Source organism: Cyprinodon tularosa, unplaced genomic scaffold, assembly GCF_016077235.1.
Source record: "Cyprinodon tularosa strain WSP-4 unplaced genomic scaffold, ASM1607723v1 ctg182, whole genome shotgun sequence".
Classification (NCBI taxonomy): domain Eukaryota; kingdom Metazoa; phylum Chordata; class Actinopteri; order Cyprinodontiformes; family Cyprinodontidae; genus Cyprinodon; species Cyprinodon tularosa.
This window is the reverse complement of record NW_024038624.1, coordinates 449,797-470,271: the sequence shown is the minus strand read 5'-3', so window position 1 is coordinate 470,271 and position 20,475 is coordinate 449,797. Positions and strand designations below refer to the sequence as shown.

Genomic DNA, 20,475 nt, shown 5'->3' with positions numbered 1-20,475 from the left:
TCATAAATCTTATAGATATTAAGTTTGTTAGTTTCATCCAGCAAAGAATCCGAGGCAAAATGGGCAAAATAAAGAAAAAAAAAGCCCTTTTAATCTATTATGTACAGGCAAATGCAACTGAAAGCTGCAGAAAGCCACAAGAACCAGAGTTACTGTCACGTTGCATCACATATCAATAGACGATAGCAACTTTGACACAGCTGGGACTTCCAATGTCAAACTGATGTCGGAAACCAGCCAGTCAAAATGACTTCTACTACTTCTGATAAGACGGTCGGCCAAATATCCAGCAGGATTTACGTCCAGACCTTGATGTCTTTAGGAAGGACGTACTATGGGATCATTTACTGAACATTAGCTTATCCATATCTGTGCCTGCAGGTTTAGCTCTGTGAAAAAAACACTGAATCTTGTCATGAATGGCTTATAATAAAAAAGAATGCAGACAAACGTACAAAACACCCAGAAAGATACTGCAGTACTTTAGTGGCAATGTGACAGTTCTACAACCAAAATGCACACCTGACTCATCCGAGGTAAACACAGACACAGAGAGAGGCTCCGAATACATCAAATTATAGCTCCTACCTCCTATTCCTTCACTTTTCACTGGGTCTACAGTAAGAGCACTATGCAGGGAAAAGGAAATCTAGACTTCTGTGCTGAATCCAGACGGCCTTCTGGATTACGGATGTCATTACGTGACAGATGCACACATGAGTGACACTGGTAATATTGGGATTACAGCCTTCTGGAAACATCCTCTCACACAAAGGATTGTGGGCAACAGTAGAGCTCCTGGTAGTGGCTATAGAGAGATCATAGCCTTATGCTAACTGCATTGGCACTAGGAAGCAAACTGCTTCTGATCCTAACTACCAGCACTATTTGGACAGCACTTGTTAAGCCAGTCGCTGACACTTCATGGCTTTAGTGTCCTTATTGATTTTAGGTGTTCATCTTAGCTGTGCACAGAGTGCTCATGCAAGGCAAACAAAGCCAGAAATTATAGCCCTGTCAGTTAAACTTCAAACTTTTTGTTTATTTGTGCCGGATCCTTTGTACAGCCTAAATCAGGGGTCACCAACCTTTTTAAGGCTTACAGCTACGTCATTGGTACTGAGTCATAGAAAGAGCTACTGATACTGACATATGAAAGGAGAGGTCAGCTAAACTCCATGCATAATAAACAGATTTTCAATGTTCCTGTGTTTTTCTTTTAGATATTGTCAAGTCGAAATCTCTATGAAGGCCTTTACGGTTACTACTCTCACGCTCATGTGGATGAACCGGGCCAGATAAAGGAAAAACCCAGAAGAAATTTAAACTTAAAAACTAGATTCTTTTAATAAAACTCGATAAAAATCTATGTGCTACTATTATCTCAAGGTATTTGAATGCATCATTAAAACACCAGCTTTAATTGAGATGAGAACATTTAAATACCTGATAAAAAAAGAGAAATGTGACGGCACAGCTTTATAAGATTAGAATCATTTTATCTGTTGTCTGTTTTTTCAAACTGAACTGAAAAAAAAACAAAACCATCAAACAATCGTTTCAGGGCAGTTTGTTTTGACTGGTTGGTTATGTAACTAGTTCACAGTGTGACTCCAACACAAAGCGAGCTGGAACAAATCAAATGCTGCCGATTTCAGGAATGTTTCAGGAGTTGATAACTTTAAAGCAGCGAGTTTATGTGTCTTCCTCTCTGGAGGCTGCTTCCTTTACAGTATCATGTTGCTAAACACGAGGATGCATCTGAGAGGCACACTGGACACTCTGGCCCGCTGCCAGCATCCCGTTTGAGAAAAGTATGCATATCATTGTAACAGTGTAAGGCTATTGGCTGCATACAGTCCACAGATCTGCTTGGCCTTTCAGGGTGTTGAGTGTGCCAGAGGTGAATCTTGTGAATGTATTTGCACTTACGAGAGCTGTGAACAGTTTCACTCATGCTTTTGCATGTGCTGAACTGCTTGTCCTGAAGGGAATATTTTTGCAACAAACAGGTTTGTGTCATCATCCGCCAATCTCAAACGTGCATCCAAGGAATTTGTCTTTTTCAGTGGCTGCTGCAAGCTTTGGATGCCACAGTTCTGATGTAAAACATGTTGTGTCCATGTTTTATCATATATATTACAGGCTTGTATAGAAATTCTCCTCATTTTATCACAGTATACCAAGGTTTTTAATGTATTGTCGCCTACAGTAGTGTTTTTTGTCAGGCCTGATCCTCAAGGCACACCGCCTTGCCCAGGTTTCTGATGTTTCTGTCACAACAAACCTGATTCAGATAATTGCAGTTCAGCAAAAAAACCTGTTGACCAGCCTTCAACTGATATCAGGTGAGCTGAGGAGGTCAAACATCTATAAACGTGCATGCTAACGTACCTTGAGCCCCAGGGTTGAAAAACGTGCACAAAAGACACATACACATTTGCTGCTTTTCACTGTCAATCAGCTAGCTGAAGGAATGATCCTAGGCTTTCACAAGAAGTGAAGTCCGTCCCCCTGTTGGTGAGCTATGAGATGCATGTCTGTTAACGCAACTTTGTGTAACTTTTAGCCACTAGGGGCATTTGATTTAGCTCAATATAGACCAACTGGAAGCACTGCACTGTTGCAAAATGAACCAGCCTCCCTGGTGGTCAACAGAGGTCCTGCATGGGGGTCGTGAATGGTTGATTAGACTTTTTATTTTATATTCCCACCTGCAATTCTTTCCACTAATTGAAATGTCTTCAAATAAATATTAACATAAAATCAACAGACTGTAGTAAACAGATAAATGGAGGCAGAAGATGTCTGTCAGTCATCAATGCACACGTTCAGCGACACACAGGAGCTCTTTCAAGCTGGGCACCGTTTCATTCACAACACCTGTCGCATCAACCAGGAATCAGAATCAGAAATACTTTAATAATCCCAGGGAGAAATTACTTCCATTACATGAATCCATATTAATAGAGTGACAATAGGACCAGTTTTATATAACACAATTTCATATAATATATGTAATTAGGGGGTCCCTGCTCCTTCTCGCCATCAGTTTATGGGTCCTAATGAAGTTATTTGTATCATTTAGGGCTGAAACTATCGGATTCATCGTGATTAATCATAATTGTCAACTAATTTAATAATCAATGAATCGTTAATTGGAGTATACTGACTTGAAAACATTGCTTTAGCTGACAGAGCAACCTACTTAGAGCAGAAACTGTACCAACATTGTAAAAACAAATATATATATAAATATTTTGCATCAATCAAAATTTTTAATCTGTCAATATGCTCTATCCAGGAAAGGTTTTCGTTTCACATGGTTTAATTCAGTAAAAAATTCTTCTTTAAGGAACCTTTTGCTTTCAGATTATTAATTGATAAATAATCCAAAGAATAATCAATTAGCAAAATAGTCGTTATTTGCAGCCCTAGTATCATTAGTTATAAACGATGTTATTTTGTTAAATTTGTAATTTACTGAATTGCTTGAAGGACAAAAAACGTATTAATTTATTCCTTATTCTGTTAAAAACAACTAAGACATCAGTGCACTTCTAATCTGTGCAGCGTGATCCTGTGAGCTGCAGAGAAAAGGAGGACTCCTTCCACATCAGACTGAGTTGTAGCCATCTGAAGGTATTCATGTGTCAGCCCATTCTGCCCCAGCTTGACCTGCAGTAACTCTGACAACGTCCCACCCACTTCCAAATGAGATCTTGTTTTTCTGAAAGCCTCGACTACATGATGTGCTCTTGGATAAGTAGAGTGAGCTGAAAGCTTGCGTAATGTTTTGCTACCTTTAGGTTTATGTTTGAGTGGGCGGAAAGTTAAAGGAGGAGCAAAGAGACTCCAGTCACAAGACTGCTTACAGTTAACAGCAAGTTTACACGGCTTAACCAAGGACCCATAAATACATACATAGAACAGGACTGTGCACTGAGGATTAATTGCAATAATTATCATCACATGAGACACGCTGCAGTCTATGGACAAAGAATGTGGTGTGATAAGGCTGCCAGACCTCAAATAATAAACATAAAACGTGTTTAAAAGGCTTTAAATGTAATCATACATCAGATATAAACAATCTATATAGTTGTCAGGAGACCCTTTACTTACAGTGGATCACAGTAGCTATTTGATATGATAGAAATACTGCATGAGCATGTGATCTGTGCAGTGACACTGCTGAGGAATCTCACAGTTAGCAGATGGTTTAGTTTGTGTGATCTTTTCTGCACATTTAGATTTCTTGGATATCTTTCATTATCACAGCCATGACACATCGTCACCATCCTCGTCAGAACAAGAGCTCCATGGGGCTGCAAAAACATGCATGTTTGCGTCATTGCACATCACAGAAGGGCTTATCTGCACCTGCTTGTTTACAAATCCTCCCTATCGCTCAATGGGATTCACATACTTGCATATCAGGGACTACAGATGTTGCACACATCTGTCTGACAACTTTAATGCAGCATATATTGAAGCAGAATAAAAGCAATTCTGATTGCATGATATTCTTGATTTAAGTCAAGATTTTATAACATGCAAAACAACACCTGCAGGTGCATTCAAATGAGCATGTTATTTCCGTAACTAAATTAACAGATTCAGGCTAATTAGAGCCTCTACTGATGAATTGTAATTCTATTTAGGTCAGGTGTGATTTTTAGGACTTGCAGCTATAAAAACAGAATAGTTTGGGCCAAAATCAGATATCTGAATCTGGTGAGTAAGCATTTCTGTAATCAATCATAACTGATTAACTAAAACATTAAAAAACATCAACTTTACCAATAGGCAAAACTAGGCAGTTGCCTAGGACCCCAATTTCCGCGGGCCCCCATAAAACTCTGTTTACATGTATAGTTAATACAGCTATTCCTTATTTGTGCACATTGATTATGTTTTTGATAAAAATCCTTTTGCTAAAATACCATCAGAACGCTTATGTGCAGTCAATTTGCTGCACATGTTCAGAAAGGTCCAAACAGACAGTAGCAAGCCGTATGAAAACAAACTTTGGGAAGACCAGTGTTGCCAACTTAGCGCTTTTGTCGCTATATTCAGCGACTTTTCAGACCTCTCTGGCTCTTTTATTTCCAAAAAGAGCCTAGCACCAAATCTAACGACTTTTTTCTGCAACTGGAGACTTTGGTGACAATGTATAAGGGCACCGAACTCTGCACTCCAGAGCAAGTAGATTGGTAACCCCACCTCCTGCTCTGCTCTATCTTGTCTGCTGTCATGATTCATGCAGCTTTTATTTCATCCAAATTAAAAATGGAGAACAGATAAGCAGATGATGGCTTGTCTACAGTGAAAAGAAGGACTGGGTTATTTACTTTTGCCGTCGCCTTTTTGGAAACAATAGAAGGAGCAATCAGCTAAGATAGAATGGGCTTACTGATTGGCAAAACGTATCTGTATAATGGGTCTGTTTTATGTGTTGTCTTCTCAATTCAGAGGGCCCCATGCCTGTCTTTGCCTAGGGCCCCAAATTTCCTAAATCCGCCCCTGACTGTATCATCCTTAGGGGAATGGTGGCCTACTGGTTAGGGCATACAGCAGGGAATCTAGTGGTTCTGACTTCAAGCCCCATAGACTGCCATACTGGCCCCCCCAGTATGGCAAAAAACCCTTAACCCCACTGCTCCCGGGTGCCACACAATGGCAGCCCACCGCCCCCCAAGGGAATGGGGTAAATGCAGAGTTCATTTTGTTGCTCTGTACTTGTGAGAGTGTAATGACAGTAAAAAGCTGGGAAAAAAAATCATAAGGAAATGAGAAAAAATATATATATATTTTTTGTCAGTCTATATCTGCTTTTTATTTAGACAAAAACAGAAAAAAACTAGTTAATTTATTGACCTGAATCTAACAAAAATCCTCCAAAGAAATCTTTAGTTTTTAAAGAGAAGATTCCATATATTAAAATCTGTGCTGGTTCCATGTCTTTGTAAGATTGCATCAAGTAGCGGATGTCAGTAACAAGCTGAGTGGATTGAGTCAGCCGTGGGTTTTTTTGTCGCGTGCTCATAGGCATGCATGAATCCACAGATAGATCTGTAGAGGGTTTATGCATAACAGAACTAGAACGGGATACCCGCCATTGCATTCTCTTTGCAAGGGGCGATGTTTCATTTTTTTTTTTTTATTGATGTGATCAGTAGAAGCCATGCTTGTGATTTGATACCAAAACACTCCGCGTCTGTCGACAAGTTGTTCCTCTGCAGCCCATCTCGAGTAAAAAAAATCCCCACAGGACGTGTGTACGTGCCGACTGTGCCGCCACGCACGTATTCACCATTTCCTTACACACACACACACACACACACACACACACACACACACACACACACACACACACACACACACATTCCGCCGTAATGAAGCTAAACAGAGCGCAATGGCTGCGTAGTGACGCTACCCCTGCTGTTAAATGTTATCATTACCTTACAAGAGATTTCACTAAGAAATATGAATTATATTTTCCATCAAGCAATAAAAATGTGATGTATTTATGCGCCAGACTCAAATAACTCATTTAAATATTAAAACTTAATCGAAATGGAACCGAGCCAAGATGTCCTTTTCTAGAAAGCACGTGACGCCTCTCGTCCGTTGCTAGTGGGACGGGGGAGGAGGTGGTGGAGGAGGAGCCACCAGGAGGTTATAAAAACACCCACGCCGTAGTTTTCCAGCCACCTTCCACGCACAAATTATCCGGCGAATATCCCATTTGACTGCCCTCAGCGGCCGTTGGAGCAGTGGGTCAAACACCGACGCTAAAACTGGAGCTATAACTTAAACAACGGGGTAAGTAAACCGAGCTCCATTTTTCTAAACATTTTTTATTTGTAGTTCCAAATGGCGAGTTAAATGTGCAGCTGGTCGACCGTTACAGTCTAGTTTAACGGTTTAAACCTCGCGTGCGCTGCACAGTCAGTATCAGATATGTTAGTTTGACGGTTGGGGGCGTCCCGCTCGCTTAAAATGTCCTGGTGGAGAATTCTGGCACTTTTAAATATACAGCAAACCTGTGTTCTCGTTATGTGGTGTGAATTTACTCGGACAGGATTAGCATTTAGTTTAAATGTTCAGTTATAAAAATAAGTGGTTCTAGGTTGAAGCTTTTTGGTATTTTATTTTTTTGTGGGTGTTTGTTTCGTCCATCCAGGGCTCCCGTTTAGCAGCGCCATAGCAGCTTACCACCAAGCGCAGTGTCATCACTTGCTGCTCTCACTGAAACGACTCTCGTTTCGGAGGAGTGCAAATTGATACACCGCAAAAATCAAACCACTGCCGCCGCACATCCTCCAAGGAAATAAATCAACCGAATCAAAGCAAAAATGGTTCAAAACAAGATCACCGAAGTCACTGGATTCCATCGCTCTTTCAAGGTGAGTGTATCCAGAAGCCATGTTGGGGAGGGCTGCAGTTTGTAATCAGAGCAGGACTATCAGTGTTGAAAGGGGGATCATCCTAAAATGTATTGTGCCATGGTTAATGGCTGACTACACATGTATGTGCAGGTTTGTTGAAAGTGCTTCAGCAAGAATAGAAAAAAAAAAGTTTTCAAATAAAGATTTAATAGTTAAATCATCTCTTTTCTTGTTAAGGATTTCTGATTGTGCTTCAAATTAGTTTTTGAAGTTGAGTTGATAATGCCATATCAGAACAGAAATGCCCAACTGCTGATCTTGACCGAGCTGTTAACTGAGACTTTGTACAATAACAACATTTATGACTTCCTCAGGGTCAAAATCCCTTTGAATTAGACGACTTCACCAAGAATGGATCCCATCACCTTGATTCTTCATTTAAATTTGGTTCTGCCCCAAGACACGGTGAGTGTTTCAGGCAGCTTAAATAAAAGCTTTGATCCATTCCACCTCAAACTCTCTAAGTTAAGTTATCCCTCGTTTTGTTTTCTAATAATGTCCTCATTTGTTAGATATGCCTTCAAGCCAGCCTATTGACATTCCCGATGCCAAGAAGAGAAACAAGAAGAAAAAGCGTTGCAGGGCAACTGACAGTTTCTCTGGACGATTTGAAGGTAAAAAAAAAAATCTTAACTGTTAATGTTTCATGCTGCTTTTCCTAAAACATGTGACAAACATTGTTTGGATTGTTGATGCAGAATAAATATTGGCATTTATATCACTGTTTGACAAGTTTTTAAATTTTTTTTAAAGACAGCCATGTCAGTTTAAGTTGGGCTGAGGCTAATACCCCTTATTGATGTCCAACCTGTTGTTTGTTTATGCGTTTTTGGAGGGGAGGGGGTTGTACATGTTGCATTTGTTTGGACATTTAATAGTGAGAAATAATGGTGTCGTGGGGTTTTTTTTTTTTAGGTGGGAAATGTTTAGGTTGATAAATATCTGTTGTTGGACATAACTGATGATTTTAACAACCTGCCACTATTCCTCAGATGTCTACAGACTCCAGGAAGAAGTACTAGGAGAGGGTGCCTATGCCAGAGTGCAAGCTTGCATCAGCCTTATCACCAACAAAGAATATGCTGTCAAGGTAAGGCACTGCTGCACGGACTAGACATTTTTTTTGGTGTTGCAGCATGGGTTTTCTCTTCTGTCTGAAATCAGGATTAACTTTTCCATTTCCAAAAAAAAAAGATTTTTGGAGACTCACTGCTGCATGAAATATCAAGAAAGCTCTTTTGGCTGATTAGATTGGTATCCGTAGCTGTTTGTAGAGTTAAAAAAGACAACAACAAAACCCTCTCAAGTACTATTTATGTCCCTTCTGCTTGAGGTGGGGGGCCTCTGAATGTTTCCAGAGCTCCTCTGTGCTACCTCTGCACTGTTTTCAGTTAGCAGCACTGTTATCGGACACTTCCTCTCTCGATTCTAGTTTGGCCTATCGGAGAGCTTTGTGGAATATATCCACCCCTTTTTATTTTACCCCTTTTGCCTACAGAGGACGCTCATAGTGGGAACATAATGTACTGTGTACTGTTCCAAAACAAAACCCAAAGAGGAAGGAGGGGGCGGTATGTGACCCGGTATTTTTACACTGTTTTTGTTCTCACTTTTTGTAGCTCTTACTACTTTTTTTTTTCTTACGATTTTCTGAATAGAAAGTGAGCATCTGACTCAGTTTAACTTGCAGACAGGATGTTTATTCTTCAAGTGTTTGTTACACGTTCAAACTTTGCAATAGGAGGGTTAAGGGGGGGTTAGTAGTTATGCAGGGAGAGAAGGCAGGAAAGTTGGTTACTGGAGGTCTTTGAAGAGACGGAGGGGGGGTTCAGACTGCTCCTGCCAGATGTCCCGTCTCTCCCCTCCCCCTCCAGACTCTGGGATGTTTTGGGTCGGCGTGCGCCTCCGTAATGGAAGTCTGTGCCGCGTGTCTGACTGCAGGCTTCTGAACAAAGGGCTTATAATAAAGTTATTTTGTTCCCAGGGTTGTAACTGGGTGATATTCCTAAACTACCTACACTCTTCTAGTAGCAGATGGATTGTTTATATTTTAAAGCTTTTGCAGGATTTTCTTTTTAAATGGAGTTTTGTTTTTAGGAGAGCCTAGCCACTGTGTTTATGGCTCTACTGACTCAGACAGAACCTGTGAACAGGCTCTGGTCTACTCATGAGCCTCTTGTCAGTGCAGTAATCCTTAACATACACTGCAACTCTGGGCCCCTCTGTGCTTCAATACCGTCAGTAATCCAGCTACCAGGAAGGGAGGCATGCACAGCCTCCGAATTGGACAATAACCAGCCAGGGCTGGAAATTTCAGGCCCCTGCTTTGCTGTCAGCAATCTTTCAGTCTCTCTTGGCAGGGTGCTGTGCAGCTGTTGGCCTTGCTGTGGTGTATTTCCAGACACGGTTATTTTTAGTGAGGGTTTTTTATGTTGTTAACAATCTAGCATTAGGAACTGGAAGAGAGCAATAAGGGCCCTTGGAGATCTGGGTTGATTAGCAGGGGACCACATGGCTCTGAGTGGTTTCCACTCACAAAGTTTATTTCTATGCAGATTCTGGTTTTGTGCTCTTTCAGTTTGAACAGTTGCTGAAATGAGTCAAATAACTTTATATTCTTCAAAAGGAACACGTTTTCAAGAACCTTCAATGATTTTTACATATTAACTTCCCTCTTCTTCTGTTTCAGATGATTGAAAAAAGACCAGGTCATAGCCGCAGCCGTGTCTTCCGTGAGGTGGAGATGCTTTACCAGTGTCAGGGCCACAGGTATATTACACTCATTACAGCTTTTAAGTACAGCATAATGTATGTCATGTCCAGATCACTGGATGTCTAACTTTTAGATATTTCCTTCTGTTCTGCAGGAATATCCTGGAGCTGGTGGAGTTTTTTGAAGAGGAAGACAAATTCTACCTGGTCTTTGAAAAGCTCCGAGGAGGTATGTTCCCTTCTTTATTGATGGTCTAGGTTCATTGTGTTTTTCAATTAGGCTAAACGGTTAACCTTCACCCCCATATTAGGGTCAGTCCTGGAGCAAATTCACAAGAGGCAGCACTTCAGTGAGCGGGAAGCCAGTCTGGTTGTCTATGACATCGCCAGCGCTTTAGATTTCCTGCATAACAAAGGTAAGACCATATGCATTCAGCTGTGTTTGCATTGGACTCCAGATTTATCTCAACATTAAACAGGAATTTAATAGACTGATTTTCTTCTATGTGTTTTTCAGGAATGGCTCACAGAGATCTGAAGCCCGAAAACATTCTCTGTGAGAGTGCAGACAAGGTGAGTTATCTCCACTTGGCTCAAAGGCTAGCACATGTAGCTGTTGAATGGAATTTGTGACGATATCCATTTTTATCATAATGAATCTTTCACTTGACCTGATGCAGCCTAACTAACTTGAATTTTTTTCTGGACAGATTTTTCCACTCAAGATCTGTGACTTTGACCTGGGCAGTGGGATCAAACTGAACAGTGACAGCTCTCCCATCTCTACCCCTGAACTCCTCACTCCTGTAAGTCCAGCTGATTGTTTTCCATATCCTCATCAGTGGAGGTTTAAACATGTCATGCAAAAATTATTTTTATGTCCTCGCTGTGGCTGTAAATGGATCTTTCTATCTGATCACCTGTTGAGCAACCCTCAGAGCTGTCTGCTGCTGGATAGTTGATGGATTCAGGGAGGAACTGTGGTGTGAGCTTATGGCTGTACAGAGCAATGTCCTTTCTTTCAAAGAGCTTGGATTGTTTCCCAGATCCTCTCTTTATAAACTGCTCTGTTTGATGTTGTTCTTTTGCTTATCTGTGGTAAATATTTAGCTCCATTAGTTTGGAGGTTAGGTTTGTTTAACCCCGTTTTGTTCCAACATAGCATCTCCTCTGAACTGTATCCAGAAAACAGGGCGACTGCTGTCCTGCAAAAGTTGAGGTGAAAACGTGCAGCAGAGCAGGTTGGGGGGGTTAGAAACATGAAGGTGAACTTTAGCTTTGCCATGAGACGTGAATCAGGTTTTACTGTTCAACTTCTGGATCAAATTTAGATTTCCTAAAGTTGTTGCAGTTTGGGACATTTGTACTTCGAACTATTCAGAGGGGACTTTTTGTTTTTTTATCACTTTGGGTGTTAGGATTTATTAACAGACTAGTTGATCCGCAGGTTAGAACATTGTGTGATATCCTTGGGGATTTAAAGCCTGTAAGAAGGCAGTATAACTTTTACAAGGCCATATCCTAAGGCACGGATAAGAGAAACACAAACTAGTTTCTTTTTTTCTCTCTCTCCCTCTCTGTGAGAGGCGGGGTGGGGGGTGGAAAGTTATGCCTCTTCTGCAAATGTCTCTGGCCAGCGGCCCCCTCAAACCTGCCCTTTCCTTTATGTTTGTTTTTTTTTTTCTACAAAGGCTGTTCATAAAGCTTATTCTAGAAATGTTAGTCCTTCCCCCACCACCTAGCAACTGGGCCGTGGTTGGCTGAAGCTGTTAGCAAGGGGAGGGAAGCAGGGAGGGCTAAATATCCTGTCTGGTCATGCGCTGAAGCTTGTTTTTGTCTCCTTGATCGGTGGAACAATGTTATCTGATTTTCTTGTCTTGCTTAGCAGTTGCACTCCGCTCCCTTTTAATCACATTCCTACAGCTGCTGTTGCAAAAAGTGTTTAGATTTATCAGCTGCACCCAAAGCATTTTACTGCACATGAATGAAATCACTGGGTCAGAGCAGGGAGAGATGCAAATTAATTGCAGGAATTAAACTGCAGAATCTGAACGTGACGGAAGAAAATGCAGCTTCATTAATTCAGAGCTGCTTTTGGTTGCTACAGGTGTGTCTTTGCCTGACCCAACATGTTCAGTAAACTTCTTCAGCTAATCCTGTAGTTTACACGCGGCAGAGGTATGTCGTCAGAGCTGCCAGTGTGGCCTGACTGGTCACATGGTTGGTGGAAAGCCCCCGGGCTGCAGCACCAACAAATCTAGCCGCAGAGCAGAAGATAACTGCAGCTTACAGGAAGGTTTAAGGAGGATGTTGCTGTAAGCGAACAAGGTGATTGCAACAGATGTACAGGAAGAGTAAATGAGTTTAAGGATGTCCCATCAGATCCTTGCTTCTTTTTTTTTTCTTTTTTTTTCTGTGGTGTTCTTGGTTTCCTGTTTCAGCAAGTTGAGTTTTCACTGCTTTCCACTTTAGGCTTAATGCTGAGTAGGTGCTCAGATATCAACGGGTGAAAAATCCTGTTTTTTTCTGGGTAGCAGGTCACCCCAAACATGGAGAATAAAAGGTGGGGGAGGGGATATAGTGACAGAAGCAGCTTTGTTTGAGTTGAGATTCCTCTGCAGTGAATTTTATTGCAGAAGGAAGCAGCTGGGATGGGGGGGTTGTTTGGAGGCAGCTGGTCTGTATGGTACGGGGGCACAATGAACACCTACTGTGTAAACACTGGCTTTAATAGATGCACGTTCAGGGGTGGTAACTTGTAAGAGTCTCATTAATCCCCAAGCTAAAATGCCTTTAGGGAATCTGTTAGATCAACCTGCTTCTCTTTCTATTCCCTTAAATGTTGCTGTTTGTATCCAACTTGTGCAGCTAACTGTTGCTCAGCCTTTGCCCCAGCTGTAAAGAACAGTCAATCCTCTCCCAGCACTTTGATGTTTGCCCCCATTTCCTCCCCAGCTACAAATCAAGGCAGCGACTGTCCCTATAAACAGCCCCATGCAGCTGTGTAAAGTTTAACGTTAAGCTTAAAGCAGCAAACAGCCGGTTCATTACAAGGAAAACTGAATCAGAATTTTAAACCAATTTAAAATTCACATGTGACTGTCAGACACTCAGGCAAATGAGGTCCTGTGCAAAAATAGGCTCTCTTCCCCCTTTCAGCCATAACAGAAGGTATCAGCTGACAAGAGTTCAGCAGCACTGCTTGTTTTGGGGCATTCTGATTTGCAGCGGCTCTAAATCCTTGTTTTTCTCCATTAGTGTGGCTCAGCAGAGTACATGGCGCCTGAAGTCGTGGAGGCCTTCAGCGAAGAAGCGACAATCTATGACAAGCGTTGCGACCTGTGGAGCCTTGGAGTCATCCTCTACATCATGCTGAGTGGTTATCCGCCGTTTGTCGGTCGATGTGGCGGTGACTGCGGATGGGAGCTGGGAGAACCCTGCCACACCTGCCAGGTAATTCTTTTACCATTGATTCTCTGTGGGTGTGCGGTCAGCACAAACAAAGATGGCTAATGGTGGGCCGTTCTCTATCCGCAGAACACTTTGTTTGAAAGTATCCAGGAAGGAAAGTACGAGTTTCCAGAGAAGGATTGGGCTCACATCTCCTCAAGTGCCAAAGACCTGATATCCAAACTTCTGGTTCGGGATGCCAAAAAACGTCTGAGTGCGAGCCAGGTTCTGCAGCACCCATGGGTACAAGGGGTAAGTGTGAACGTCCCTGTATGGCTGAGCGTCTACTTCTGGGTCTGAACCTGAAACCTCTTTACTAATATATTAATCTTTAACCTTACAGGGAGCGTCTGACTCTTTATCAAAATCAATCATCCACCAGAGGTAAGAAGACTGAAGCTTTATTCAGTAAACCTGCTTTAAAAGATGGCTTTCCTTTTTTTTTTTTTTTTTTACTCATTTCCTCTCTTCTCCAGAAACAGCAGTGCTGTGGATCTAACGTTCTTCGCAGACAAGGCCATGGCCGTAAACCGGCAGCTGGCTGAACAGGACGGTATGGAAGAGCAGCAGCAACAGGAAGTCCCGCTGGTGATCGCTGCTGGAGGCTCCTCCATGCGCCTCTCTCCTCCATCCAACTCCAAGCTGGCGCGGCGCCGGCAGAGGGGCAGCCAGCCGAAGGGGGGGCCTGTCTCTGCTGCAGAGCTCTGTCAGCTCTTGGCCCCTCTCGTCATTGTAGGAGACTGTGCTTGAACCTTTCCAAACCTGGAGTTCTCAACCTCATTTACAAGAACTCTCTGGACTGGACTGATCCGAGATCCTTCCCCGTTTTGGCTCCTCTTTGACTCTTGGTTCCTCTGTTCTCTGGCTTCGATGCCGACCTGTGAAGAAGGGTGGCGCTTTCAGCCATCCCTCTGAATGCCTTCTACCCTTATGCAGCACTTCTGAAGCACATCTACACAGGACCTGCATAGAGCACATTCAGGTTGGGGAGGAGGGTCGGCTCATGATTTGGGAAAGTGTTTCTTCTCTTTATGACTCAGTTTAAAAGTCCAAACTTTAAAACTAAGCTCAGACACCAAAGGACTACCTGTTGTGCTGCTCCCATGTTACAACTGGATCCACTGTGAATTAAGTTATCTGGAACGTTCTTTTTGCCTGTATGTGTACACACACACACACACACACGAGCGGCCCAGACTTAAAAGCTTATGCAATATGCCAATATGAAGGCTGTTCTGTCTCTAATGGATTCTGTATCCGAGAGGTTCAAAGGGCTTAAAGCCAATTCTGTCTGTGCCTGGTGCAGTCCGCTCTGTGGCTAGAGACTGCTCAGACCCCCACCCCCCCATATACTGCAGATCATTTTCTTATATCTGAGTATGTGTCTGAGAAAGAGCGTGCACTCATCAGCCCGGTGGCCATGCACTTAATGCTGTAAGAGCAAAGAATGTTAATCTGTCCCTTTTTCAGTTTGTCTCCTCCACGTTATCAGCCGCCGCAGCTCTTGTTTTCAAGTCTGATGGCATGAAGATTGAACAGTTTGTGGTACGGGGGGTCTGGCCACCCAAAATTATTTCTTTTTTTTTTCTTATCAGGCCAATTTCAGGTTCTCTAAATTGTTTAACAAGTGAAATTGGGGCAGTGTTACTTTCATTGTAAGCAATCCACTTTTTTTTTTTTTTCTACAAGTAGAATTTTGTATATATATATTTTTTTTCTACTGTTGAATTTGTGCATTTGATATAACCTTAAATATTTTGCAAGTAAAGGTTAGAAATCCTTGAAGGGGTTTGAAAAAGCACACGGCCACTGTGACCAGAGTATCTTTATTTTATTATTCTTTTGCTCTCTATTGGATCCGTTAAAAATTTGACAAATCTTGATTTCTTTTGCCACGCAGAATTTCCAGAACTCAACTACTTAAAAAAAAAAAATAAATTAAAAGCTGGTTATTATTTTACTGAAAAGCATTTTAAAGGAAAAACATTCCAGGAAAAAATCCGTAGAAATCAGACGACTCCACATCAATGTGCCACTCATTTTTTTATTTTTTTTTTATTTGTGGTGCTGTTTGGTTTCGATATAGCACCTGAAAATGTCCTCTAACTTTCTTTTAATTGTTTTAAAGTTCAGAGTGTGCTGTATGTGGTTAAGCTTGTTTAATCTGGAGCGTTCATGCCCAGTTTATTTTATTTTTCCCCTGCTGTGTGAAAGTTGGCAAATGTCAGGAATGGGTTCAATCTCACCCTGTAACTGGCATGTAACGGACCGGCGACGGCGCCTCAGCTGTGGCCGCTTCACCAAAGAAGGTTCAAGTTGTGACGATAAACGCGTCCTCGTCCATCATGTAGCATTGAGATGTGGAAAAAGGTCCATGTCCCGTTGGCAGCACTGCAACAACGGTACTCTGGAAGCGGTTTCCAACCGACCCATTCTGCTGAGAATAGGACACTGTAATGGATCTAAATACTTTTTCTACACACTCATCATTACGGGGTTTTATGTCTTATGAGACTTACTTGAAGTTCTATATATGCAGCTGTTTCTTCTTCACTTTTGGAAACTACTTTGCTATCAATCTGAAAGCATTAAGCTGACGATCCAGGCAATCTTTGGGGTTTTGAAGATACCTATACATTTCAGTATTTTTGCCTTTTTATTTTTTCCCCTTTTAAGTTTCAAGTTGTTCCCGATTTAACGGGGCTGGAAACTTAACGCACACACTTCGACCACACTCTGTAATGTCCGTGTGGATGTTGTAAGAGTTATACTGGTCATGACCATTTCTAATATCTGCCCAGTTGCAGTTTTTGTTCTGGTCTGCCTTTTTTTGTTTTTGTTTGGGGGGAGGGGGTAAATGAAATCTTGCAGCCTCCAGTTTTGTATTGTTTGTCAAAGTGTTAAAATAGTCATTCTAATGGACAGTATCACAAGCCTACACAGTTTGAATGTAGCCCACAGTCCAGTCATCTGCAGTCCAACATGGATCCTAAGATCAGCTCCTTTTCATCAACATGAAGACGGGTTAGTCTGTTAATGCAGATACAGTCCACAAGCATTTTATTAAACCCATGACCTAATTTAACACTGAAAAGCCCCAGGCCCTATCGAGCTCAGGGGAAGAAATTAAGTTTGTCATTTAAGAACAAAACATTTTTGATTAAAAATAAGCACTTTACTGTACCATGTGAATGATAGCAGTTCACTCAAGGCAACATTTGACAGTTGCAAACAGAATTTTGTATTGTTTTTCTAAAAAAAAAAAAAAAAAATTGCAATAAAATGCTTTAAACTACAATCGTCTCCGTTATCTGTTTTATTTATTTATTCCCGTCAGGGTTGAACCCGGATAAGAACTCCTGAACCATCACCTTTCTATGTCCAACAACCTTATCTTTAGAGCAAGGCTGAGGCCTTTCATCTGGATCTGTAAACACTCCCTGATACCAGCAGAGACTGACTCACATGTCTCTGGATGTATGAGCTCACCTATTTTCACCAACAAAATGTGACTAGTTTTCACCTTGCCTGCGGCTCGCAGCAGCTGTAGGGGGCGCTGTTTGCAGAAATGATTTGGTATGATGCAACCTCCTGCAAGCGCTGCAGCCTGGACTCCCCCTGAGTGCCAAACCTTTGCTTCCATGGAGATTCAAAATATGATTTGCTAAATAAAACTAATGCCACTTTCAACATTCCTGTTAGGTGAATATGTTTCTCACTCAGGTTAGTTTGCAGGGCAGAAAATACAGTCTCTGGTTTAACTGGGCTTCCATCAATGCTTTAACATCCTTTTTGGGATGTATTAATGTGACGAATCGCCTCCCTTTAAATTTATCTGTTTAATGTCGCTTTTTGGTGGTGCAATGTGTATTTTGACTTGATTCACCAGGTCCAGAGGTCTGAAATAAACACCCACAAGTTACATAACTTGTTTCAGCACAGTAGACGTCATAGCAAATGATGCAACAGCAGTGTGTGTTTTCTGCATTCAGGGGAATATTTGCTTTTGGTCCTCCAGTGGGTATCTGGCTCCCCCTGCTGGTCAACTTTGATTCTCACATTTTTATTAATGTAACCCCACACATTTTTAAATCAGGGTTTTCCTATTAGAAATCTACGGAAGAGGATTAGGGCCACTGAAGAATAAAAAATTTTTTTTTCCCACTTCAGTTTAAAATGGGAAAAAGTCAGTAGTCTGACTTTAATCCTAGAATCCAGACTTTTATTCTCAGTATTCTGACTTTAATCTCAGAATTCACTTTTTTCTCAGCATTCTGACTTTAATCTCAGAATTCTGAATTTTTTCCCCTCAATATTCTGACTTTAATCTGAGAATTCACTTTTTTCTCAGTATTCTGACTTTAATCTCAGAATTCTGAATTTTTTCTCAGTATCCTGATATTAATCTCAGAATTCTGACTTTTTTCCTCACTAGTCTGATTTTAATCTCAGAATTCTGACTTTTTTCCTCACTAGTCTGATTTTAATTTCAGAATTCTGACTTTTTTCCTCACTAGTCTGATTTTAATTTCAGAATTCTGACTTTTTTTCCTCAGCATTCTGACTTTAATCTCAGAATTCTGACTTTTTTTCTCAGTATACTGACTTTAATCTCAGAATTCTGAATTTTTTCTCAGTATTCTGATATTAATCTCAGAAATCCGACTTTTTTCCTCAGCATTCTGACTTTAATCTCAGAATTCTGAATTTTTTCTCAGTATCCTGATATTAATCTCAGAATTCTGACTTTTTTCCTCACTAGTCTGATTTTAATTTCAGAATTCTGACTTTTTTCCTCACTAGTCTGATTTTAATTTCAGAATTCTGACTTTAATCTCAGAATTCTGACTTTTTTTCTCAGTATACTGACTTTAATCTCAGAATTCTGAATTTTTTCTCAGTATTCTGATATTAATCTCAGAAATCCGACTTTTTTCCTCAGCATTCTGACTTTAATCTCAGAATTCTGACTTTTTTCTCAGTATTCTGACTTTAATCTCAGAATTCAGACTTTTTTTCTCGGTATACTGACTTTAATCTCAGAATTCTGAATTTTTTCTCAGTATTCTGATATTAATCTCAGAATTCTGACTTTTTTTCCTTAGTAGTCTGACTTTAATCTCAAAATTCTGACTTTTTTTCCCTCAGTATTCTGACTTTAATCTCAGAATTCAGACTTTATTCTCAGCATTCAGACTTTAATCTCAGAATTATGACTTTAATCTCAGAATGTTGGATCTTAATGTAGATGGGCACCATGAAGGAAGAGATGTGGGAGCACTCAGCATCACTGACAGTGAAGTTGTTTGGGAGGGCCAATAACACATTGGTGGAAAATTACAGAATTAGGCGACTTTTTATGTGCCTGAGGGGTCCCTGGTGATGCTATTTCATTAATGGAAGAGCAGAAGGTGATTAAAACAGAAGCTAGTTTATTCTTTAAAACAGACATGACTAAGGCTTGATGCTAACATGTTTGTTAGCTGTCAGAATTCAGAGATTAAAGTGTAAAATAATCATTAGTTGCAGCCCTCATTCTGCGTGATCTCTTCTTAGGAAAATAACCGGAGAGAAAAAGCTTCAAGGACACACAGAGCTTTTCTTAACAGTAAAAAGGCTATTTCAAGATTAGGTCATGTTATTTTAAAAGAAATATTTATCCAAGCAAACTTAAAATTGCTGCCAAATTCTGGCATTGTAAAGACCCAAATGGAAAATCTACTAAATAACTTATTCATTCAGAGGAAACCCTTTTTGGAGGTGGGTGGTGGATATGTTTTATTTTGTTAAATAACTGATTTGATTATAAGTCCTCGGTGTCTCTGTGTTGCCATGCGATGGACTGGCGCCCCCGCCTCTCACCCGTAGACAGCTGAAGATAGGCCCCAGCACCCCTCACCACCCTACTTGAGATAAACATTACAGAAGTTGAATGGATGGATGATTATAAGTTGGCAAAATGGTTAAAAAATTAATATAATCTAATATATATAATAATTTGGTTTTACATTATTGCAGCCTTGGGCTGACCCACCAGTGGTTGTCAGCCCACTGGGCACATGCCCTGTATGCTCAATGGCCAGTTCAGCCCTGCACCAAATAATGTATTTTTCTCTTTAGGATGGATTGTGCCTACTGTCTCATGCAAAGGATTGTGAGCAGTCATATAGTTTCTAGTGGTGGCTATGGACTTTAGGAGGTCTCATTGCTTGGAGGCATATTGTTTTCCATCTATGGAAAACCAGCTGATTGCATAAAATCATTTGATTTTCAGGATTCGCTCCTGTTAAATGAGCGAACCGAGTCGCACTCTGGAACGGAACCAAACCTTCGGCCCCTCCATTCCACTGAGCCAACAAGTAAACATGTTTTCCCTTCTTTCATCGGATGCTTAATAAATACTCTGCTTTGGCGAGAGAATAGATCTTTTTACATGTGCTGTTTGTGTTTTATCTGATAGAAGCTTCTGATTCAACATCTGATGGTTTTTAAGTAAGAAGTTGAGAACAAAATGCTAATGCTCACTGAGCCTAAATAAAATGCTGTGTTACTGTTGGCTGAATTCCTCTTTTCCATTTGTTAGAAGAGTTTGGCCAGTTGGACTGGATAGCATAGTTAGCAAGAAGCTACCTCATTGGTATGGTAGCAGCAGTAGTCTAGTTGTAGGGGGAAAAAAAGGGGGACGGTGGAATATTTTTTTTTGGAAGTATACATAGCCTAATTGATATAGTTTATTAAACTAAAGCGCTATGCATGGTTTGGTTGATACATGTCAGGTACGCCGGGCATTGACCGTGACCGAGGCACCTTATAGTAGAACTGCAGTCAGACCCTGGACTGGCCTGGCTATCTCTGTTAG

At 41.0% G+C, this 20,475-nt stretch overlaps 1 protein-coding gene across 1 annotated transcript; it reads left to right on the top strand.

The window, feature by feature from the left end:
• The first annotated feature begins 6,678 nt into the window (after window positions 1–6,678).
• mknk2b (MAPK interacting serine/threonine kinase 2b) lies at window positions 6,679–15,538 on the top strand. Its single transcript, XM_038282353.1, has 14 exons — window positions 6,679–6,828; window positions 7,190–7,412; window positions 7,769–7,859; window positions 7,967–8,068; window positions 8,447–8,544; window positions 10,144–10,223; window positions 10,322–10,395; window positions 10,478–10,582; window positions 10,684–10,739; window positions 10,877–10,972; window positions 13,425–13,619; window positions 13,704–13,868; window positions 13,960–14,000; window positions 14,093–15,538. The coding sequence occupies exons 2-14, from the start codon at window positions 7,362–7,364 to the stop codon at window positions 14,364–14,366; spliced, it is 1,428 nt and encodes a 475-aa protein (XP_038138281.1). The 5' UTR covers window positions 6,679–6,828; window positions 7,190–7,361; the 3' UTR covers window positions 14,367–15,538.
• The last annotated feature ends 4,937 nt before the right edge of the window (window positions 15,539–20,475 follow it).

Excerpts from the sequence above, each read along its gene's own strand:
- mknk2b (XM_038282353.1), top strand. The coding sequence starts at position 7,362 with ATGGTTCAAAACAAGATCACCGAAGTCACTGGATTCCATCGCTCTTTC. Across the intron at positions 8,545-10,143 it reads ACAAAGAATATGCTGTCAAG|ATGATTGAAAAAAGACCAGG; the intron begins GTAAGGCACTGC and ends CTTCTGTTTCAG. Across the intron at positions 10,740-10,876 it reads TCTGTGAGAGTGCAGACAAG|ATTTTTCCACTCAAGATCTG; the intron begins GTGAGTTATCTC and ends TTTTCTGGACAG.